The sequence below is a fragment of the Hyalella azteca genome, unplaced genomic scaffold (assembly GCF_000764305.2).
Source record: "Hyalella azteca isolate HAZT.00-mixed unplaced genomic scaffold, Hazt_2.0.2 contig16248, whole genome shotgun sequence".
Classification (NCBI taxonomy): Eukaryota; Metazoa; Arthropoda; class Malacostraca; order Amphipoda; family Hyalellidae; genus Hyalella; species Hyalella azteca.
The window spans coordinates 545,104-570,513 of record NW_025946074.1 but is presented as its reverse complement, the minus strand read 5'-3'; the positions used below and the strand labels follow the sequence as shown (position 1 = coordinate 570,513).

The window sequence follows — 25,410 nt, the reverse complement described above, 5'->3', positions numbered from 1 at the left end:
CCAAGGTATTGACACAAATAGCATAATAATTAATTATTTATTCCAAGAAGCCACCAGCAATATAGATGTACTATATAGATTTATTTTAACTATGCTAGATAGAAATAGGTGTCTTTTACACATCACAAGTAAAATGCGTCATTTAAATATATTTTTACAGCAATGGAGTCGCGCAGTCACCGTCAGCAGGCTGGGTTCACACGAGGATCGCGCTCAAATTCCATAGAAATAATAACATTATAAATTTACGATTTTCACACGTTACCGTTAGGAAAGAGTCCATACATATTCGCCAATTTCAGTTTCATTATTTATTGGCAGTAAGCGATCATGACGGACAAATTACAGCGAAAAAATATTCTGATGAAATCATGGATCAATTTTTACTTTACTACTGACGTATGTTTGTTGTCGTTACTAGGACTTTAAAATTGACGAGGTTAGAGTATCCTTGTATAAAAGGCCAGACAACAGCGTTCCTTACGAACATTATGACGAAAAAAAACATTTATGTAATTACTGTCGACTTTTGTAACAAAAAATATCGCTCATTATCATGAAACTTTTTTTCATCGGCGTATTTCGCTTCATAAAATCGCTTACGCGTTCGACATGAGGAGCTTGATCGCGGTAAACGTATGAACCATAGAGCCTGCAGGGCGGGCGCTGGGACGCTGAAGCTGAACTCTAACTCACGCTGAACTCTCTAACATGTTAAATTTAATGTCCTGAATATTTTTCATCAAGCGAAAGCCAAACCAAGCAACTTGTATACATCTAAAATAAGTAAACAAGTTATCAATACAAAATACCAAATTTAAAAAGCTAAAAGTCATTCTAGTAAAAGTGATGTGGTTAAATTTTTGTAAGAAAAATCTTGATTTTCCGTTATATAAAAATTCCGAATGATCGAAGCAAGAAACTAGATAAAGAATGAACGGTAAAGTAAGAGATCAGTTTCAGCTTATCCCTGCAGACTAACGCTTAACTTCACGATCGGTCGTTGTATGCGATAAACGTTATTTTATTCATTAACGTCGATTTATAACGATAAACGTTATTTAAGTATCGTTTTCGATACTGATGGGGGTAAATGGTACACAAATATACACGTGATGCAGAACCATCTAGCGAAAATAGTGTTATTATTATAATTATTATTCACATGTTACATACTATGATCATCGATGTGAAGATTACTATTTATGTGATAACCGACTAAATTTTTATTGAAAGATGTGCTATATTCTTAGTGAAATCATATACGAGGCACCGAAAATGTTTACACGAAAGATCATGTAGATACATGATATTCCTGATAACACAGACATTGGGCTGGCAAAAACTCAGTAGGTACAGAATTTGAAAGATATCATTGAATCTGTCGTTGCGATTTCGGCTGAAAAAATAAACTTGCAGAGGGAAATTGTGGTAGCGATTCATGCGTATATGAAATGCAGGTATTCATAATTCGCTTATTTGCTGAATAATAAAACGTTAGATCCATAAATCATATATAATGATCCCACTTATGAGTTTATTTTCTGTGTACTTGCATTAATAATCTACTATGTTAATATTACAGTGAGTAAATTATTTTTTCTTTGATATCACGTATATATAGTAGCGTAATTATATATACGCATATATAATTGCAATAAACAAGCGGAGATCCCGAATTCCGACGTAGCATAAAAGATAGACAATAGAAATGGGAGAAGAAATATGCGGAATTTAAATTCTTCAAAACGATTTGTAAAGTATTTTGCTGTTTAACTGCGCATGGCAAAACAAACGACAACGAAAAGAGACCAAAATTGCAGTTCGCAGTTGCCATTTTAATAAGGGTTGCAAATGGCTGTTCCATGTGATATTTAAGGTCAAAAGAGGGGAGTGACGAGCTGGGGCAGAGGGTATATTTCGTAGGATGGGTTCGATATAAAGGTTACAGATGGCTCGGTGAGGACGTGTAGTTCTAACTTTAGATCATTTCACAAAAATTACACTCGATAGGACGGACAATGGAAACGAAAAGTTACGTCCAAAGTTGACTTGATCATTTCAAGAATGGTCATTATGTTTTTCTTCATTATTTTTGTATTAAATAACTTCCTACTGAAGATCCATAATGTGAGAAAAAATTTCTCGCTCCCAGGAAAGTATGAGATCACAGACGTTCTCAATAAAGCGAATAGATGTGAACACGAATTCAAACTGTTATTTCAAAAGTTTATTATAATATTATTGACTTTCATGTATAATTTTGAAGAAATTCCGAACAAGGATTCAATATTAGAAAATTAAATTACCCGAGTTCCACGGGAATTGTAAAACTCAACACACTTAGCACACCGGATCAGCAAAGATGGCTTCAGTCCCTTTACTTAACTCTTAATTTTGATTGCAATTATTTTATTTGTAATAATTAAGAAACTGACTGATTGTAGTTATTAACATTAGGTCTGTTACAGTTACATGTTCTTTGTTCATGCCATGGCACATCTACTCCGCTATGAGTAGATTTAGAGGGTAGTACGTTAAGCAAACATATTATGGTGTTACGGTGCCTCGTATGTACAAGTACATTACCTATGAGTAAAACAATGTACATTTATTAGTTATACAGCATCGAACACTGAGGCTACTTAATAAATCTATTTTTGAAAATGACCTATGTTGCTACTAACAATTAGCTGCAATAAATCCCAGAAATTGGGGTGAATTGTATCTTATTTTGGGAAAATCGGTGCGAACAAAGTTTTAGTAGACGTATTAAAAATGTGGGAGACTACATCGAAAAAGGAAAAAAATTAGGAGGATGGGGACATGGGATTCCGTCTCGGCATCCCATGTCGAGACGGAAACCAATTAAATTATGTAATTTCGGAACGTTCAACCAAAAAGATATACAAAGTAAATGTTTATATGAGATAGACTGACAAAAAGCTTCATCGTCATTGGCGTTGGTGAGGAACGCATCGTCTTGTAACTGCTGGATAATTATACTCAAATACAAGAGCCTTCCGAAACTGCCGTCCATTTAGAAATCAGGCAAGATAAAATTTGTAAGCAACGAATGAAACGTTCGAAATTATCAGTCTGCATAGATTATTATGCATTCAGTTTTAAATTCTTAATTTGACAAAATATAATTCGTTGCTGGGAATCGTATGTTTATCGTAACCCCCAAAAAATATGTATGCACTAATAAATTTTCAGTTTTAGAAAATTAAGCTGAAGACTTCTACCATAGCAGGCCTGCAGTTTTAAAATTATATTTTTTGTCGAATTTTCGGGTTGCTAAAATGTACGTGAATCTAACAACAAATTCATATACCCCATTGTTTCCCTTCAGTTACATTGAAAAGAAAAACTTGTGATACATAGCTGTATATAAATTATTTCAGACATAAAATTACAAGATAAATCATTGAAAGAATTTACATTGCCAATAAAATGTTAATTAACAACGCAGCACATGCGCGGCAAAATATATACACGTACAACTTGAGCAATATTAGAACCGTAACATTCCTTATATGAACGCAACATCAATTATGGTACAGAACGTGGCGTCTATCTGCCGTCCTAATCTGCAGTATCAAAGCGAGTTGAGATTTCTAATCTTTCGATCAACGAGGAACCGCCTCTTAATTACAACAAACTAAGACAAATATCACAACACTGTTATTCTCGCTCCTTTGTAAAAGGAGCCAAGAAACATCCATATTATAAAGTAACTATTTACACTTTACACATAAAGAGCGACAACAAGAGACCGCCAAATCACCGTACGCTTGAGCCAATGACGTACTTCTAGCATTGCAATTTTTTAGGTGACAAATTTCGATTCATTGTTGGAGTTTTTTGTAGCGAGCAAGGCCTGGTTACTGGAAATTTTTAATCTAATATGAAATTTATCTCTATTTCGCTGTTGATTATAAACGTATAACATAATAATTTGATTTACGAAATTCCTAATCCGTCATAATATTGATCGTATTGAGTAAAATTAGCATGTTGTGAAAAACATCTTCTCGCTTATAACCTAGAATACGAAACAAAACATGGCACTAGTTTTTGAATAGCGGATATCTATAATGGTGAGGATGAACAACTTGAGAAATAAATAAATTGAAATTATAAGTTAGTTTTGTAAAAGACGTTATAGTTTCAGCAAATATGAGTATGGAGAAGAATACAATATAGAAAGCACTTAACGTATCCGCGTTAACGTCATGCCTCAGGGTAAGAATTTTCATTGATATTGATCAATTTTCCGACAAAAACAAAATTTCGAGCGAAGTTTGTTTGGAAAATGTACAGTTCACATGAATGAACCTTAATGAAAATAAAGTGGTGGTGAACTTTTGGTTTTGATTCATCGAAAGGGTTTTACATTATTTGTCCATTGCCTTCAGAGTGAACGAGTGAACAGAACTTCTAGGCTGCGAGAGTTCACGAAGAGACTGAGAACACCATAAAAATAACATGTTTTTACATATGGCATCACGTATGACCAAACGACATGGCTATGCATATGTTAATAAAAATTCTGGCTTTGGGACTTGTGAGACACTGGACTACGATAAATCGATTCCTGAAATTTCTATACGAAACCAATTTTTCTGCATCCACATTTCTCAAAACACTTTAAAGTACAAAAATATATGCAAAACCTCTATTATTAATAATTTTTCTAGAACACAGAATTAATTTCCACGGAGGACAACTTTACAGCAATAATATTGAGGAAACTAGACCACTTTAAACAACTAAGATGAACAAGTTTATTTATCACAATTTATCCTTGTTGACAATTTATGATAACTTATATATGACAATTTATTGTTGCCAATGAGCACCTGTCCTAACTTGCTCGTTGCATTGTTCTGCCTTGCGTGGACGATTGCGTTGGGAATATTTCATGTTTTGGAATGAGCGTAATGCATGTTCTTGCGTACCCAACCGTAGGTGAATTACGCGAGTAATTATTGAGCTGACTTTGAGTGCTAATATCACACGTACAGCACGTCGTAGAGTACATGTGCAGCATGAGCAGCATGGCAATGCTGTAGATCCAAGCGAAGTTTCCGGTCATGGGGGAGAGGGCACTTTTGCCCGCAGACGCGATGCTCGATGCTTCTCTGCACGGGCCTGGGCAAAATATAATGGGACAATTATTATAATATAATAATAATATAATATATAATCAATAATTTAAGTGACCTTTGCTTGTTTACTTTAGCCATAGAATCAATGAGGATGATATTAAATGCGATTTTGCCACAATAATTGTGATCAAACCATACTTCCAAAGGCATTACTCGTTCTAATCGAAATATATCATTATGCCATATATTGTGAGAACTAATTAACAAATGTTAAAAGTTATAATAACGATAATGTAATTGAATAGTGAATAAACGCTGCAACTTTTACAACTAGATTCTTGACTATCAAAAATATTTGTAAACAAATATACTAAATCTTTTTACTACAAGTTGAATGTAGCGTGGAATATACGTTGCAAGCCTGTACATCTGAAGACTTTGCAAGTATTAATATGAATTAATTTCACTTCACTAATGAGCGAAAAACAACGTGATGTGGTCGTTCGATAAAAAAATATAACTCAGTACTCACAGCAGTGAGTGACAGAGAGCGCATTTTCTCGTCGATGAAAACGTGAAGTCACGGACGCAGAAGACAGACAGACGGACGGACGGACATGGCGAGCACAATAGCGCATTTTTTCCATGAATGAGAAAGAAAATGCGCTAAAATGGCCACATATTTATTTATCTATTCATTATGCCCCTGAGCATCAACTATTACACTGACCGGTGAGGGTGGCATTGAGGGTAATATGTGCGTTGCTGGTATCAGGGCTGCAGGTGTCGTGTCTGGCGGTGAGCGTGGCCCGGGGTGGGGGCCGCCCCCCTGTCGCCCCCTCGCTGGGGTCGCGGCCCAGGACGCTGTAGGCGAAACACACTCGCCGCGGGGCACCGGACGGACGAGACGAGGGCGACGCTACCACGTACGTCACCCCGTCACTGTCCCAACGCCCGTGACATTGGTAGCCTGGAGGTAAGAACCAGCGATTCTTGAGTTTGATGAGAGAATAATTGCATGGATTATTTAAAAATATATATCCCACGTTTATATGACCAGGTATTTAAAAGCAAAGAAAATACCACAAAAATTCACCATATCTTTATAAGAGAAAACGTTTCGGAGTCCAGCTCCATCGTCAGTTCATAACACAAAATTTTGTTCAGAAAAAGTTCAGCCCTCGAAACAGAAATAAATCAATTAGTAAAGTAAAATGCACTGTCAGGTTTCAAAACGGAAAATAAATAAATAAGACATGAAATTAACGCTAGTAAACGGCCTATCTATTTACTATTTCAAGAGGAAAGGAAATCGTAAATAGATAGGCCGTTTACTAGCGTTAATTTCATGTCTTATTTATTTATTTTCAGTTTTGAAACCTGCCAGTGCATTTTACTTTACTAATTGATTGTATTTGTGTTTCTAGGACTAAACTTTTTCTGAACAGAATTTTGTGTTATGAACTGACGATGGAGCTGGACTCCGAAACGTTTTCTCTTATAAAGATATGGTGAATTTTTGTGGTATTTTCTTTGCTTTTAATTTCCTGGTTAACTTGCGATTCAAGCAAACAAGTGATTTTAATACATTTATATGATTATGATAAAGTGGCAGCGAAAGTGCACATATGTTCAATTCAAAAGTACATCCATCAGCTAAGGACACTTTTGTACTTCAAACTAATAACTGATCTAAACTAATTGTACGTATTGTTTATTATTGCTACCTTCATATTAAAAAGTGACAATCGTGAGACGGAATTGGCTGACGAGAAAGACCGACTAATCCTCCCTTGACGATACAGACTGGTCCTCAAGAAACGTGACAGACAGACAGACAGACTGACTGTCCGAAAACGAGATTGACTGACTAACCGTGGGAAGACGTGACTGATTGTTTCTCCGGTCACGGAGAATCCGTTTCTCCGGTCACATATCCTCCGGATATGTGACAGACAGATTGACTGACTAAATCTGGGAAAATGAGACTGACTGCCACTCCGGAGATGAGACATGGCTGTCCGGTCACTAGAAAGCCCGAAGATGTGAGATTGTATTATCCTCCGATGACTAAATAGACTGCCTCTCCGGTTACGAGACAGACTGGTCCTCCGAAGACGTGACAGACTGACTAATCCTCAGGAGAAGAGACAGATTAAGTGACCTTCCGCAGATGAGTAAGAAAGACTGAGTGATCCTCCGGAGACGAGACAGACAAGCTAAATGACTCACTGAAGACGAGACAGACAGACTGAGTGTACATATGTATGTACACAGAGTGTACGAGACAGACAGACAGACTGAGTGTACATATGACAGACTGAGTAACCCAACGAGACAGACCCACTGACCCTCCGGAGAAGAAACACTGACTGACTCTCCGGAGAAGAAACAGACTGACTGACTTTCCGGAGAAGAAACACTGACTGACTCTCCGGAGAAGAAACAGACTGACTGACTTTCCGGAGAAGAAACAGACTGAGCGACTATCCGGAGACGAGACAGACGGCTGGACCTTCCGTATATTGACTGAGTGACCTACCGGAAACGCGACAGACTGAGTGACCTTCCGGAGGACGAGACAGACTGACTGATTGACGCTCCGGAGGCGAGTGGCCTGCCGGAGACGAGATAGACTGACTAAGTGACGATCCGGTGACGAGACAGATTAACCGACCCTCCGGAGATGAGACAGGCTGACTAACTTTCCGGAGACGAGACAGACCGAGTGCCCTTCCGGAGACGAGAAAGACTGAGTGACCTTCCGGAGACACTCCGGAACTGACTATCTGAAACATGACTGACTTATGACCCTCCGGAGAAAAGATACACACTCCGGAAATAAGACAGACTGACCATTCAGAGACGATACTGATTGACAAGACCGAAATTGTGATTCTTTGAGGACGAGATTGACATAATAACTCACCGTGGACGGGAGCGACAGACTGATGTTCTGGAGTGAAACTGACTGACAATCCCGAAAAATTGACCTTCCAGGTAAAAGGACAGCCTCAAAGATGACATTTTAAATAGCCTTCGACTGTGAATAATCAATTAGTCAACCTCGTCTCTGGATAGTCATTCGCTTTAGTCTCGTTTCCAGAGAGTTTATTTGTCTCGTCTCGTCTCTTCTCTGGACGGTCAATCGGTCTCTCTCAACTCTGGACATTTAGTGTGACTCATGTCTGAAGGGGTTATGGACCCCAACACAGCCCACATCAGTCTGGTCCCTGGAGGGTCAGTCAGAATTATACCAATCATTCCGTCCGATGCTCAGTCAATTTCGTCTCCACAGGATGACGAAAATAATAGTCTGGCTGTCCTACCATTGGATGACCAGACAAAGTGATTGACTGAACTACTGGAAGATACCAACACTGACAGATACACCTTTCGAAAGATAACCGGTCCCCCGACAGCCCGTACACGAGGCTGATTGTTAATTATCGAGGCGTGGATGATAATTAATTATATAGTAATATATATAGTAATTAATTATAGTAACTGTTTGAATTTTCAAACAGCCATTGAAACTGTTTTACACAACTCCTGTTACTCACGTGTGACATCATTGATGGGGCAGCTGGTCTCCAGCTCGAGCGTATCATCCGCAGTGCAGCCGACGTTGAGGCGGGAGTACTCAGGCATGTTGTTCGCGGTGCAGTCGCGGTCGTGCCCGTACGGGTAAGACCCGTAACCCTGACGGGTCGGGTCTTGCGAGACTACGTAACGTCCCACGGGCCCACACGATATACTTTGGTCTCCGCGGGCCACGAGAGTTGTTAGACTTGTTGAGCCTTAAAGAATGTGGACCAATTATAATATTAGGAGTTATTTCATTAGTCCGCAAATTAATTAACCGCTTTATGACAGAAAAATGTTACAACGTTATGATCGAACTGAGTTAAGATTCTATGTATGTACCTATGTGATACAACATGGCTTTAAATAAAATTTATCGATGTTGCTATAGACAAATTCAATTCCATCTTTATTAAAATACTGTGGGATGAATAGACAACTGGCAGTGATCAATGGTGCTAAAAATTTTGCATACAACACTCATTAATTACATATTTTCAAATCATCCTAACTTATCATGACATTATTCATTACGATAACTATTGCATATAAAATATTCTCTACACCCACCAGGGTTCCAGTAGTGATGGGTGCAGGCTTCCTCCGCCCTGTACGCTAGCTCCCCCGTCTCCACCTGCACCACGTGATCCACGCGCCGGTGCAGCCTCATGCACCAGTAGCCAGATCGGCTATGGTAAAACAAAAAAATCTTTATACTCCTCGCAAATTTAAGTGTTTTTTAGTAGTACTACTTATAATTTTCTGTAGGTTATATTACCCGGAGTGAAATTTGGTACGCGGCTGAATAACAACACGCAAACTGTCGACGGTATTTAATTTTGACTAGAAGAGCTTCGCCTTTGAGTATCTTGTTCACTATCCATCTTGTTCTTTTGCATTATATGATAAGAATATTATTATTCTATTAAAGTCCAAATGTGTTCTGTAATTTATTTACGCGCACATTGTATACAAAATTTTAGACACAGTTTCATTGATCCGCATTCTATCACAATTGAATCGAATTAAATATAATCGAGAAAGACCAAATATAATGATAAATCATGCAAGTTAGTTCCACTGATTGTGCAACACATTTAAAAATTGGGTAAAAAATACATAATAATAATACATAACATTACATAATGCATAAAATAATAATTAAACAAACATGTCACATTAAATTGAAGTGAACTCCTCACCATCCCACTGTGACGTGGACAACAAGAGTAGCGCTTCGTTTATTGCGTCGCCCGCTCTTCTTATGGTGAAGAGCTTCAGCTTCCCTGGCCTCTGGTTGATCTTCAGTAGTTGGACCTTCCCCGTCGGTTGAGACCGAATTACCCTCATAAGGGGACCACTGCCCCCCACTCTCTGTAACCGGGCCCCAGTCCCCGGAAATACTTCGGGTCTCAGGAGCCGTCTTGCCGTCGGTGTTCTCGAGGCGGTTGGTCAGATGCTCACGGCGATGGACGTCGCGGTTGCGGTGCTCGTCTTGGTACTCGTGACATACAAGTCGCAGGTCTGTATGACTTCGTACCTATAGAAAATAAAGTTTACATAAATTAAATACAAAAAATGTTAAAAAACTAACCATGACGCTGAGGCTCCGCGGACCTTTGGCCATGCGTTTTTCTTCAAAACATATTGCAACTATTACTACTATTCAAAATCAACGCTCACAAAACGGTAATTTTCATCGTTTATAAGTGTCATTTTGTGTACTGATTTCTTGTATGCCCAGAAGCGTTCAAGTATTCGGATCAAATGAATGGAAACCACTTATATAATTCAATTTTCTTCCATAAGGAATAACACATCAAGAGAGAAACTAACGATTGTGTTTTGAATGTCTGTCAATTAATTAGAGAATAAAGAGTGTTTAAGCTGCATCAAAAGCCGCTCCTTTTACATATCTGTCAAGTACAGAACATCTCCAGCTCGTTTAATGGAACTAAAAGCCATGTTGTTGCTAAAAGCTAAGCACAACGAATGGCTGGCTATAAAAGGCAGCCCAAGTGATGAGCCGTACGCGTTTGAGCGAGTTATTAAAACTGCTCAGTGTTTTATAATTACCTATATTTATATTTTTATGTATATTAATATATTCATTATACATAGAAACGAGACCCATAATTTAAATGAAATTAATGAAAACAACTCGTGGGAGTCTCGGTTGCCAAGTATTAATAGTGGAAGAATATAAGTATGGGTTTCGAAGTTTTCAGAAATTTTCATATTTTTATGAGCATTGGTCTGAAGGATCTTCACACAGCCCACCTCGGGGTCTGAGGGACCTTCACACAGCCCACCTCGGGGTCTGAAGGACCCCCACACAGCCGACCTCGGGGTCTGAAGGACCCCCACACAGCCAACCTCGGGGTCTGAAGGACCCCCACACAGCCCACCTCGGGGTCTGAAGGATCCCCACACAGCCCACCTCGGGGTCTGAGGGACCACCACACAGCCCACCTCGGGGTCTGAAGGACCCCCACACAACCCACCTCGGGGTCTGAAGGACCCCCCACACAACCCACCTCGGGGTCTGAAGGACCCCCACACAACCCACCTCGGGGTCTGAAGGAGCGGCCGTGCCGTTGCTGATCCTAAGCGACGTGTTGTGGTGCAGAACAAAGTAACTCTGACCGAAGTCTAGCGTGTGCCAGTGAGGGTGAGCGGTCAACCACGAGGGAAACTTGCATTTCTTGCTCCCTTGGTTGGCTGCAGCAATGTAGTACAAACCCGATTAAAATTACACATTAAGATCAAAATATGATCTTATAGAACATTTGTAAGCGCATCTTTTAAAGCACTGACTGCGGTAATAAGCAATGACAAAATATTAATATAGTTTACTTTCATACAGCATAGATATGGAACCTGTAAACGTAATATTACTAGCAATGACAACTGGACACATTAGCAAGCCAAAAAACTGGCCATTACAAATATCGGGACTTGAATACCCAAACAAAATTCTGAGGCGTGGCAGCATCTGATTCTGGCAATCAGAAGCTAAAGCGGCTCCTAAATTTTGATTGACTAGGCTGCCCTTGAGCGGCTCCTAAATTTTGGCCTGCTAGTTAGTTAGTTAGTTTAGTGACCCTATGATTACTAGCGCTTCAGCTGCTAAGCTATCTCGCGCCGAATGTCACGTTGGGCATTATGGGCTAAGAACATATTGCATCACATGTGTTTTTGACCTGCTAGGCTGCCCCTAAGCGGCTCCTAAATTTTGACCTGCTAGGTTGCCCTTAAGCGGCTCCTAAATTTTGATCGGCTAGGCTGCCCCTAAGCGGCTCCTAAATTTTGATTGATTAGAGTGCTCCTTAGCGGCTCCTAAATTGTGATTGACTAGGCTGCCCCTAAGCCGCTCCTAAACTTTGATCTGCTAGGCTGCCCCTAAAAAGACTGACCCCTCGTCAGTTTCATGGTCTCGCCGCCCTCATAGGCGGAGATGAGTCCCTGACACGTCGCGTCAGCAGACTGTGCGAGGTACATCATCGTCGCGTCGGGGATGTCAGGATGCGGGGCGCGCTCGTAGATGAAGCAGCGATAGCGGTCGTTGTCGGAGTTCGCGTGGGTGTGGTTAATTTTGCCCACCAAATAATGGTTGACGCCTTCTTTCCATGAGCCCAAGCAAACGAGCTCTCTTTCTGCAGGTAATAGCGGACAAATGATGAAACAACGTTGTTGTACAAGAGCAATCATCTCCAGAGATCATAACCATTCGGCCGTTACTACAGGTGATTAAAAGGAGCAACATAAAGTATTGGAGTTTTGTTCTCAATCTAATGATTTTTCATATAGAAGCTTGATTACATAAAATTACTTTCAACTCAAATTCCAGAAAATCTTTAAATTATTGCAAATCAGTATCCTGCTTTAGGAAGAAGTTCATGGCTAAAAATGTGTCCCCTAAATCTTGACGACGCGGTAAATTCGCGAGCTTTCTACTCAAAGAGCCGATACTATCTGATTTGATGTACATAAAGACATCAATTGTTTTACGAACGATAAAAATAAATACCAAGAATATACATTAATATATTTAGTTTTATTACAATATTTTATTTTTCAGCTTATTTATTACAAAAGATTTTTAAAATGTCATAAAAATGCGAGTTATGACCCACCGAAGCTCTCAGACCCCGGGACATCAGCGCAGGCCTGGAAGCGAAGCAGCAGGCGAGAGTCGTCTGCGCACGAGTCAACCTGATGGCGGGTATAATTTCTTGATTATTTACACTATCAATTATAATTCTTATTATATCATTATTATTAATGTAATATACATTAATATATTATAGAATTTTTAATATAATATAATGATAATTATTATATAACTTGGCCACGGATATAACGACTTGACGATGTAATAACGATTTAATCAATTGACACAAATAATCACTTAATTAATTGTAAAAACGCAGCTGAACGGAAACATCTATAAACGAATAAATTGCAATACTGTAACTCAACGACTGAACTTGTCATTTAATTATTTGTCCACTGACGACAATTCTCGTTATCAGGCTATAGCATTGATGACCGTTGATGACTGACACAATTTATGAATTGCAAAAGGGTTACTTCTAAATTAAATTAAAAAAAATAAATGGAATTTCTAACACCGTAACCTATAAATTTACTAGTATATATTAAGTTATAGGCTTTTTTGGCCTTTTTTGTTCGCGGACTTGGCCGTTTTTTAGGCCATCTGGCAACCCTGAATTATGTACCACTACGTCCTGGAGAAATACAAATCGCGATAAGCATATGTACCACTTCTGAGTTAATGTGTTAACCACTGTTTTAACATTACCAGGGACCTAATGAGTCATGGTATCACCATTACCTGTGACACAATAAGCCGCGGTATCACCATTACCTGGGACACAATAAGCCGCGGTATCATTAAGCCACGGTATCACCATTACCTGGGACACAATAAGCCGCGGTATCACCATTACCTGGGACACAATAAGCCATGGTATCCCCATTACCTGGGACACGGGGTAGGCGCACTCCTGCAGGTTGCGCGAGTAGGTGAAGGTGAGCGGCCCCCTGAAGGGACAGGAGACGGGGGAGGCCGACAGGCGGAACATGGAGAAGAGCATCGCGTCGCCGGTGATGCCGTGACACAGCGACTGCAGGTCTTGGTTTTGTGGATCACAGTACGCTGAGGGAATGGTTTGTCAGGGGTTAGTTTTGTGGGTCACAGTACGCTGAGGGAATGGTTTGTCACGGGTTAGTTTGAGGATCACAGTACGCTGAGGGAATGGTTTGTCGAGGGTTTCTTGTTATTAAGAGTTATGGAAGAACTGAAATAGATCTTTACCTGTGGGCTGATTTATCATATAAAATTGATTGATTATAATAGGATGGTTTCTGGCGAGAAACAAAATGTTATTCATTTCCAAAGGAATACGAGAGCATAAAACCTGGAAACTTAAAGCCTTAATAATCCGATTAAATTAATTCTATAACGTTGATACAGTCTGGCTTTAAAATACGATAGATTACTGCGATCAATACTCACATTCCTTGTATTGGATGACATTTCGATGCTTCATGTTGATCACCATGCACTTGTAGCACGAGTATTTCCTGCAAAATAAGAATTTTATACATGAAAAATGTCAAAATATCACTCACCATGTACGACGTTTTCCATATAACTTATAGCAAATGCATTTTTGTTTTGAAAAATGATCAAAATTCACCGCCAAGTCGCAAAATAATTCATTACGGGCATTTACTCAATAGGATATCATAATATATCACTTTCGTATTTTAAATGGACTGAAAGTCATGAAGTTGGAATGATTTGTGGTATTGGATAGATTTTGAGATCAATTGATCGGGATCCGAGGTACAAGATGAGGAGCAAGCGGTACAATTATAGGATATGACCATGAGACGAAACTTTCATACGTACTAATGCGAGAATAATTGATAAATTTATGGGTTATCTTAATGGAACGTAAGATAATCTTTATTGTACTGTGACGATTTGACAAAGTACTATCCTTCAAAAGAATACATGCCACGCCCAGATATCCTTCAAAAGAATACATGCCACGCCAGATATCCTTCAAAAGAATACATGCCACGCCAGATATCCTTCATAAGAATACATGCCACGCCAGATATCCTTCAAAAGAATACATGCCACGCCCAAGTATCCTTCAGAAGAATACATGCCACGCCCAAGTATCCTTCAGAAGAATACATGCCACGCCCAAGTATACTTCAGTAGCATGCATGCCACGCCCAAATATCCTTCAGAAAAATACATGAATAGCATATGTATGCGTTAAAATATATGATATGCTCAGGTATCCTTAAGAAGAATACACGCCACGCCCAGATATCCTTCAACAACATCAGTCTAGTAACAATGGAAAGCCAAGCGCAGAAAAAAAGACTACGAGAAAGATGAAAGTGAAATAATTTGGTTAGTCATACAAGATTAATTCTCTCCCACGCAAAATTTACGTGAGCATTGTAATGAACCTTTGTTATTGCAAGTGCTCGTGAAGAACAATTCTATTATGCTCGAGAGGGTTTCGAGAAACGCGAGCGGCATTCTTTAAAAAACTAGCTGATCTCTTCAGCAAGCGCTCAAGGATTACTGTGAGCTTAGAACAATGAATATTGGATGGAGATTCTAGAATTTTGCCAGAACTGGATTAGACGTCAGACTTGACGCAAACGGTGACTTGAGAAGCCCGCTGAAACGCAATCGCGGTGAAATGTAGAAACGATGCAAGCCGCGTCGAGATAGCCATAAAAAGTTTTTGAATTCCTAAGAGCTATTTCGAGAAGTTTTCCCTCATAAAAATCATTCATGAGGCACATGGAGGGTTGCGATACACTCAACACTTTCCAGAGTACGGCAGTAAAATGAGCGGGATTCTATAGCAACAAACTTGCTGTGAAATTATTTTCCGAGAACAGCGACTATGAAGCTTTTTCTACTATTTCGCTAATATAACGTGAAATAGTACGATGCTGAAAAAGAAAAGTATTTAATTATCACACAGGATTGTATTTTGAACTATTATAATACAGGATTGTATTGTATTAGTAACACACACGTCACGACCAGAATTTATTTCCGGCATAATAGCACTCATCTCATTGTTATCACAAACATTTTACACCAGCAGGTTAACCCGGCAAAGCTCGAGATACTTCATGTTTGCAACACGTAAATCCCGTTATTCCACTGCACCTATCTTGAATCCATCCATCCTGCTCGTCATCCTGAATCCCATTGTTCCAAGTCATGTAATCTCGAATGCAGTGAACATTCTTGACACAGTAGTAGATAAATTGATGCGGTGCCTGTTAGAACCCATATTCAGAATGAAACTTCCGTTCAAATCAGAGTTCTAAATAAGAACGAAACCGTTTCTCACACAATACAAAAATTAAATTGTCATTTAAAAGAGTAAAACTCATTTATAATTGTTTGAATAAAACTGCCTCAACCTCACGCTTAAGTATGAAATTTCTTCCCAGGTCATTTCACGATACGAAAAATATCGTGGATATACGCGACCGAAATAGGCCCCATAAACTTCATCAAAATTATGTACACAAATTTTTTTTTTCGTACTCGAATCGACTTGATCAGTCTAGAGGTAAGGTGAGTACAGGGGCATTTAATGAAATTGGAATGGTCTCGTGTACATATTTCAGTATAAAGGGCAGCAATGGAACACCTTTATTTTAATCTTTAACAGCCGTTCGTTACACAAAGAGAGATGAAAGAGGCTGTTCAAATAGCGATGCACTTTCTATCTTTTTGTGGGTCATCCTGACCCAGTTTGGCCCGGCAAAAGGCGTAAAAGTGCTACGTTTCCTCTCTGCAAAGGCTAGGGGTATGTGCATCGGTATCTTGTCACCATTACCTATTCATTTATCACCGTGACCAATTCATTTATCTGAATGGGTGACATTCATTCGAGATTTAACGTGCAATAGAACGATGCTAAAATAATGAAGTATTGGAAATGGAAAGAAATAAGATGCTAAGTCATGCCTAGCAATGCTTGCGACTCCAACGATCTAATGTCCGCAGCGACAGGACGCGAGGCGGTGACGAATGATCCAGTAAGAGTGAGTGAATATTTTGTTGTGATCGAATATTTTCCTTGTTTTGACCAGATTTTGCAGTTTTGCAACAGTGCGAATTCTTTCATGACAACAGATGGTTGTATATTTTATTTTCTAGCTCGTAATTCAGGCAAATGTTGTCTGTGAATATTAATTAAAGGAGCGATTGAATTTAATGACCATCTTAAAAGGCAGGTTATCATTGGCCCTATGAACGTCATCATTCGCCCCGTGAACGACATTGTACGTTAAATGTACGCTAGCAAATTTGAAATCACGAGCACGGTACTTCTAGGGCGTCGGTTCTCCCTGATACTAATAATATGGTACCTGTCATATACCCGACATTAGAGGACTACCCAAGATACTTACTCGTCATTGGAGTAAGACTCCTCCTGATAATAAAGTAATAGGATTACCCCGGATACTTACTCGTTATTGGAGTAAGAATCCTTCTGATAATTAAACTAATAGGATTACCCAAGAAACATACTCGTCATTAGAGTAGGACTCTTCCTGTACGAGGTATCTGTTGTTGTGGCCTTTCTCAATGCAGCGGCCGATGTTGGAGAAGTTGTGCCGCGATATGATCACTGGGCCGAGATGGGCTCTGTCTGACTGGAACCATTCGCCTTGCCATTCTGACGGCAGCTCACACCCGTCAAAATCTGGGCAGAAAAATCGTACATTTTATTAAGACGTTAATACGTATATTAAAAACGTCTTTCAAAGAGAAACTGTCGTTGAATTATATGAATATTTGCAACTTATTACATTAAGTGGTTAATACGTGTTTTTTGATGTGGCAATAGCATTCAAGTGTAAAACATATCATTAATAATGGAGCAAACGATTATTTATTATATAACAGCTACACTTACAGGTCACGGTAATATCATGGAGATAAGGACAATTTTCGAAAGTAATTGTTATTAATGGTCCTTACATATAACGCCTTGAACATCGAAACATAAAATTATTTCACACGGAAAAATTTTCGAGCCCGAAAAATTTCAGTACGAAAAATTAGTAACGAAAGGAATGTTCGATAAAGTAAAAAAAAACTTTTCAAATCTTACCAATCCAATACTCAGTACGACATTTCTCCTCAATTTCGGCACAGATCAAGCAAAGCTAAACAAAATTAAATTGAGGGGAAAACCTAGAAACATCTAGTTAGAAAGAGCTCGTTTCTAGGAAGCATTCAGCACATTGAATCGAGTAGAATTTCATTAGGTCTCGACGAAGTGGAGTCGTTCTTTAAATCGTAACGAGGGATGTGAGCCGTGAAAAACCCACGTAATTTGTTCACTGAATACACGTCTTGTGCTCGCGTAAGAGCGGCTTTTGTGCTGCGACTAATTTGAAGACCAACCACGCAGCGGGTTTTAGAAAGTCCTTTAATTCCCCTAGTAGATGAGCAATCATCCTTACTTTCAATTGCATCCGCATTAGAACCTCTCAAAATTCCCTCTTTGAAGCACGCAAACTCGGGAACATACAGCGAGGTTATAAGCAGAATTAGTTGATCATCTCTAAAATTATTATACAAATTAAAACGAATAGTTTTAAGTTTATGGTCAGAGGTAATCCCTGTTATTTGAAATAATACAAACATGTGCAGGAGTAAGTGGGTAATATACACACTGGAAACAGACGGTTAAACTTGACAAAAAAAGTTTTTTTCGTATAGTTACATACGAATAATTAGAATTATTATTATACTGGTAAATAGGCACAAAATAAACGCGTCTATTGCTCTATATGGGAACTGGACACGGAGGGTTAAATTATCTTCTTGTAGCGAATTTCCAAAATTTCACTAAGGCCAGGAAACGGGCGAGGCAATCATAAACGGCTCATGCTTGAGCCCTTAAAGTGAGCCAGCGACCTGACGAATATTCGGGACCGATACTGAAGACGGGCCAGCGTCTCGAGATGAGCCCCTTAAGGCAGGCGCTGTAGCCCCGCATGCGTTCACACAATAACGGAATTTCTCGCACGAAATGAACCAAGCTTCTCAGCTATACACTAGGATAAAGGAAAGATTTCATTTTGCTCTTGTGTGGGTCATCTTGACTCAGTTTTGCTCGGGAAAAGGCGTATCAGTGCTACGTGCAGAAAGTTATTAGCTATTAGGGCAACTCGACCCATTGATTTTTCTGAGTGTACCAACTGTACAGCCGAAATTGTTTCCTTGTAATGAAGCATGAAATAAAAAATTTGGAATAAGACACTATGAATTTTCCCTTTACTACGTACGCCAAGGAATTTTCATTTGCGATTAACTTCAATTATTTTTTTTAATTTACAGTACCAGATTGTTCACAGATGTTACACGACGAAAAGTATTTAGCAGAAAAGTCAAACTCTTTCATTTAGAATTTATTCCTCTGAATTTCGATAGTGTTTCGAATCGGCTTTGGCAATTACTAAGGTTTTGCAAGTTTAATGAGAACGACACATGCCAGTTCATGTCGAACTAGTGTCGTCAATTACAGGTTTGGAGAAAAATCTTTTCAGCGTTCATTTATTTACGGAAAACTCGAAAGTCTTTCACTAATAATTAACTATATAGAAAGTGCTTTGTACAAGCACTAAAAATTCAGTGCTTTTTATATGAAATTTAGAAAGAAAAAATCTACAAAGAATAGATGAAAATGTTGAGTACAAACAAAATTCAAGGTGCGTGCAGAGAATTTTTTGAATGCATAATAAATGAAAAAAAAATCAGAGGATGAACGAATAAAATATTAGGGCGAGGGTATCAAACTGTTACTGGAAATAGGTCGAGGCACTGGATGATATTTGAAGTAGGTTGAGGCGCTGGACGATGCTGAAAGTAGATTGAGGCGCAGGACGATGCTGGAAGTAGGTTGAGGCGCTGAATGATATTCGAAGTAGGTTGAGGCGCTGGATGTCATTAGAATTATGTAGAAGGCGCTGGACGATGCTGGAAGTAGGTTGAGGCACTGGATGATATTAGAATTAGGTAGAAGGCGCTGGACGATGCTGGAAGTAGGTTGAGGCGCTGAATGATATTAAAATTATGTTAAGGCGCTGAATGATATTCGAAGTAGGTTGAGGCGCTGGATGTCATTAGAATTATGTAGAAGGCGCTGGACGATGCTGGAAGTAGGTTGAGGCTCTGGAACCACGAGCGAATAATTCAAGCCGCAATTAGGTGAGACCGTCGCGCAGTGCGGACCAAATACTTTGATCCAGGCGAGGATGAAGAGGATATACCGCAAAGCCTTAAGTCTTCCCGGCACACACTCTGTTTTATAACGCGTACTAAGTGCATTAAGTAAAGCGAACCGTTCACTCCGGCTGTAGCTGTTAGCGCTATAGTCTTGAGCTCAGTAAAGCTTCACAGTTGCTTTAAGGTAGGAGCTTTTGTAGATATTACACTTTCAAAATGAATAGAAACAGTATATAAACTTGCCCAAAATTGTTTGTCCATATTAGAACACACCAATCTAATTTCGAGGATAAATATGGCACACAGCAAAATATGGTGTGGAAATTAGGCAGAATTTATTTCGTCTATTCACAGATTCATCTTTTACACATTATATTATCGGGAAGATTGAACATTAACACCAATGAGCCATCAACTGGCATTGTAATTATGTGAATTTATTCATTTAGTCCTATGAAAAAAATGTAACCGCAATCACAAGTCTACGGAATTGAGTCCACAGATTTAATTATTTTGACAATAAAACTCTACGGGGTTTACTCCACGTATTTAATTATGTTTCACATTCAGATGTAAACATTATATTACTCATTGATGCCCATTAATCCTTCAATAAATTAAAACGCGCTTATTTTCGTTTATGCTCCACGGATTACTCACTAAATTCTAAGTTTATTAACGGAAGAAGAAACGATAACAACAGCTTGGTAGCCTACATGGCTAGAGCTGGCAGTTCAGGAGCCAAACAAGACCAATATAGGAGGCACGGCATCAGGGAAAGCTGAGCACTAAATTAGCAAGGGGTCGTAATGGGACACCTAAGGTGCTAAATTGAGACATCCCGACGACAGTGAGAATGTTACGGCAGCGACAAATAACTCCACATGGGAAATAGCCTGGGATGAACTCGTTGCGGGATGTATCAATATAATCTATATGCATCAACAAAAGAAAAATTAGACTAAACATGCTCTCAAGTTTTGAAATTTTTGAAAGCGGCTTATATCTAGTTGAAAAATTAGATGATGAGATAGTGAAAGTGGAGTAATGACGAAAAGATCAAGCGAACACAAATTTCAACTTGAACTCGTAATAGCCTTGCCATTTATTAAGAACGTGCTAATATATTAACAAAACGAGATAAACACGTATATTGTATAATTAATAACAGTTTCATACTTTATATAATTATATAAGGGGATGATAATTAAGCAGAATTTGTGCACCATGAATATCCTTCAATTCGGGCTTGGAATAAATTAGATAGAAAAATATGAAAAATGAACTCTGAAACGGAGGTTTAAACAGATGTTTGAAGCGGAGGTTAGAAATGATGGTTAAAAATGCATGTTTAAACAGAATTTTGACACACAGGTTCGTGAGGAGGTTCAAAATCGAGCTTTGATACTAAACTTGCGAAGTTTAAAATTGAGTTTTGAAGAGGAAGTTTGAAACTAGAGGATTGCAACGAAGGCCTAAAACAGAGCGAATGTTATGCCTATTTGTCTTGCCTCTGAGCTATGCGGGCTGTTGTGCTCTCGGTGACAGGGTAGCAGGAGGTTTAGGATAACTCTGACACGTAGCATGGAGCAAGTAGGTTTAGGGTAACTCTGACACGTAGCATGGAGCAAGTAGGTGTAGGGTAACTCTGAAACGTAGCATGGAGCAAGTAGGTTTAGGGTAACTCTGCAACGCAGCATGGAGCAAGTAGGTTTAGGGTAACTTGGCACAGCAGAATGGATTAGAGCAACATCTCAGGGTAGCAGTGTGCACATATATTTAGGGTAACTCAGCATCGTAGAACGCAGCTGGCCGATTCAGGGTCGTAGGAATCTACTCGCCCACGGTGAGGCAGGGGGCAAGTATATTCTGGGTATCTTCGCGCCGAGGCACGGAGCAAGTTTTAAGAAACTTGCAAGTGTTGAATCCAGCAAGTATTTCAATAAATTCTTAAATACAGCGAGTGTTCAAGAATTTTTTGAAATATAATATATAATATTGTACTTGTTTACCTTAAGTGCAATATTATATTGTCGTGCTGAAAAAACAATGAATCTAATACACTGAATAAGTCATGAAAACATGGAATGAATGTACTCGTTTATTTCGCGCAATGAATTAACTTTACTTCGATTTAAATTAAATAAAAATGCCAGAATAAAGTTGCTATAATCCTATCGCAAAGCGCTTAACCTGCCTGCTGGGAGTCAAATGTTCTCTACTTCACACACAAAACCAAATAAAAATCTTATAAGAACGCATGAATAATATTTAAACTATTATTTACGTCTGAAAAGATGAATTTGTAAAATTAAGAAACATCACTTATGTTCATGCAAATGTTTTAATTTCATACTTGAGCATTAGCATTTTATGACTTAGAATCACAGACATACGCTGATCGTTAAACATTTTAAGAATAATGCCTTAGTATGACGTATGAACATCACACCTGAACTTTCAAGGAGTTCGAGAGTTCATAATAATACCACAATATGACGTATGAACATCACATCCGAACTTGAGTTCAGGAGTTCATAATAATACCACAATATGACGTATGAACATCACATCCGAACTTGAGTTCAGGAGTTCAGAATAATACCACAATATGACGTGTGAACATCACACCCGAACTTAAGAGGAGTTCGAGAGAGAAGATGAAGAGCAGAAGCGGCTTATCGGCATCAAACATTTCGGGTCGTTAGCACAGCTCAAGGGAAAGCCAGGGGCGTCTAGCACGTTCACTTTAACCTGACCCAAACTTCGTTTTTATTGGTAAAATGAGTCCCAGCCGTAGAAAAATAATGCATAAGTAAACAAAACTAAACAAAAACAGGGATGGCGTCGGAAGAAAGATTAATCAATACATTTACGAGTGATTTAATACGAATGAACGCATTGCGACGCAGTTACGCTGAGGGAGGATTGGTAAGCGTTGGGTGTGAACGCAGGCAGCGGTCCAGGAGCGCTTAGGGCAGCTTTTACGGAGCTCCAGCATTTTATGAGCCAGCAACTAGCAATAGAGATGTGCTGAGTAAAGATTCCGAGGGACAAGGTGAGCGAGATATGAAGCTCTACACACTTCAAGCGAGATTTATAGCGACTGTGAAGATCCATGAAAACTTTTCCGAGTCTCGAATAAGTTATCGTACATCAGTAAGTTGAGTAAATATGAATTTAGTGAGTAACAGTTCGCTGAAGCCGCTGTTGTTGAATTTAAACAATATATATTGCCGCTGAAACGTCTTCATCCTCGTAACTATCAAACTTAAAATATGTTAAGCTCATACTCGTACTTTAGATTACTAGTGCACAGGATTCTTGCAATGTAATTTTCATGGCTCCGAACGAGGGTAATATTCTACAGATAAACAGAAGTTCATTTATCACCGCAGTTCCAATTGATTTAACGGCCTTGCATACAAACAGAAAAATAATCGATACCAAATATCTCGTATTATCATGTCTACAGATACTATGTGTACCGGTACCACCTCAACTGATCTCATGTGTACTTGTATGTGTACTTTAATTATGTATCCTGGTACCATGTGTACTAGTATAAAGTGCCCTGGTTCACACTATCAGCTCCAGAATTCCACCCTGCTCATGACAACTCGTGTTTAGGCAACGCAAAGCTGAGGGAAATTCCCAGAGAACCACAAGTGACACAGACCGGAAATATTCACTTTTATGCAACCTTGAGGCTGGGGTAAATTTTGGAAACGAAGTAAGCGGACGGCAGGCGTTGCGAGGGAGGCGAGAAGAAGGCCTTGGCCTGGTTCAGGAATATAAATCAGCTCGAGTTGGACACAAATGGCTCTATAACTCGGGCATCGCGTCGACCAAAACGGAACACTTGCCGGCAACACAGATACACAAGCACGGAAATAATAAACAATACGAAATATGTTAGAGATACATGACAATGATTAATATTGAGCTGCAAATCAATTTAGATATCGAAAATCAAGAATCAATTTCCAACTTGAAAACCAAATATATAAGGTTTTTAACCTTGAACTCGTATGGACAAAGATTGTTTTTGGGGCTAAAATATACTTTTTAGAGCAGGGCCAAAAAATGGGGTCAAATGTACTTTTCGGGGCCCGGCCAAAAAGTGGGGTCAAAATGTAAAAAAATAGATGAAGTACTAAGTTCATAATTACTGTGAAAATTGATCATCACCGGTATTGATAATTAATAAAGAAATTTGTAAGAAACATTGACTCTAGTTCCTTATTACTTTGAATTCCTGCCGAATCTTCAAGGTTGTTTCACGGCGTGCAGTAGTTCTGCACAAATGGGTGATTCATTGGGATAGTACCAGTTAATTGTGATTTATAATAAGACGTCCTCAAACCTTAAACCTTGCAGCAATAGCGAAGACGCATCACAGTAATGTTTGGTCATAAAAACGTCACCCACCTTGACTGAGGCCAGTTGAAACTAGGAGCTGCAAAATGAAGACAGAGAGACAGGCGTTGAGCCACGTAAACGAGGCGAGGCCGGAAGAGGAGGCTGAAGAGGTCCAGGATCTTCTGTGGGCTGAAGAAGATTTATTCCCTCCATTCTTGAGAGAAAAACTTCGCTGCCAGAAATAATGTGTTGTTTCCAATGCTGAGTTGGTGATCGATTTTTCCATTTTACAGGTCATTTACAAGGCAATTGTGGGCAATGCAATAGCGAATAGGAAGTGAACGGGGCAACAAATTATTTGAATTTCCGAAATGCCCACCGTATAGCTATCGTACATGGCACAGCGTCCAGCTCAACAGCAACAGTTTGAGTAAAATTCAGTAACGTTCCCAACGCTAAACTTGAGACCAGTCATTGCGTGAGCGCTTTTTTCTCCTCACAAAGTACAACACTAGTTTGATTATTGGATACACAACGAGATTAGTGGCATCGTAAGGATGGGAAGAGGGGGCCAGTTGTTCTTCTGGTATGGAGGTACAGGGTGTAGATAACTTTGGTCGGATCTTCTCGTAGCTTATTTAGTTGACGAAAAACTTCGGTTTGGCGACGTCCATCACCTCTTCAGCTGGAGACACAATGCCCCATTCATTTTCTGAAACGAAATGAAAGCGAACGTCAAAGTCAGGAATAAAAGAAGGTAACAAGAAATGCCTGAACGGTACACGGATTTTTGGCTGTTGCATGCCGGAACTAATGAGTCTGAGGGCTGGACACATAAACAAAGGAAAATCAATACGGGCGTTGCAGGAACTCTGCCTGTGGGTGGGTAACTGCAAATTTATAGCGAAGAATAATGTACTCACCCGGAAGTTTCTAATTAAGAGGAAATAATTGGAAATTCAAAAGGTGTAGAGAAATTGGAACGAATAATGTTGAATTCACTTACGAATTATATGAAAG

General features: G+C 39.2%; 1 protein-coding gene across 1 annotated transcript; it reads right to left on the bottom strand.

Annotated features, from left to right (window-relative positions):
* Positions 1 to 23: 23 nt before the first annotated feature.
* LOC108677752 lies at positions 24 to 25,099 on the bottom strand. Its single transcript, XM_018166023.2, has 12 exons — positions 24,460 to 25,099; positions 17,320 to 17,494; positions 14,242 to 14,309; positions 13,706 to 13,881; positions 12,836 to 12,914; positions 12,116 to 12,355; positions 11,269 to 11,420; positions 9,902 to 10,239; positions 9,270 to 9,388; positions 8,678 to 8,914; positions 5,845 to 6,084; positions 24 to 5,157 (listed from the first exon to the last, which is right to left on the bottom strand). Exons 1-12 carry the CDS (start codon positions 24,686 to 24,688, stop codon positions 4,871 to 4,873), a joined length of 2,340 nt encoding a protein of 779 aa, XP_018021512.1. The 5' UTR covers positions 24,689 to 25,099; the 3' UTR covers positions 24 to 4,870.
* Between the last annotated feature and the right edge of the window lie 311 nt (positions 25,100 to 25,410).

Excerpts from the sequence above, each read along its gene's own strand:
- LOC108677752 (XM_018166023.2), bottom strand. The coding sequence starts at position 24,688 with ATGACCTGTAAAATGGAAAAATCGATCACCAACTCAGCATTGGAAACA. Across the intron at positions 12,356-12,835 it reads CCCGGGGTCTGAGAGCTTCG|AAAGAGAGCTCGTTTGCTTG; the intron begins GTGGGTCATAAC and ends TATTACCTGCAG. Across the intron at positions 5,158-5,844 it reads CCTCAATGCCACCCTCACCG|GCCCGTGCAGAGAAGCATCG; the intron begins GTCAGTGTAATA and ends TATTTTGCCCAG.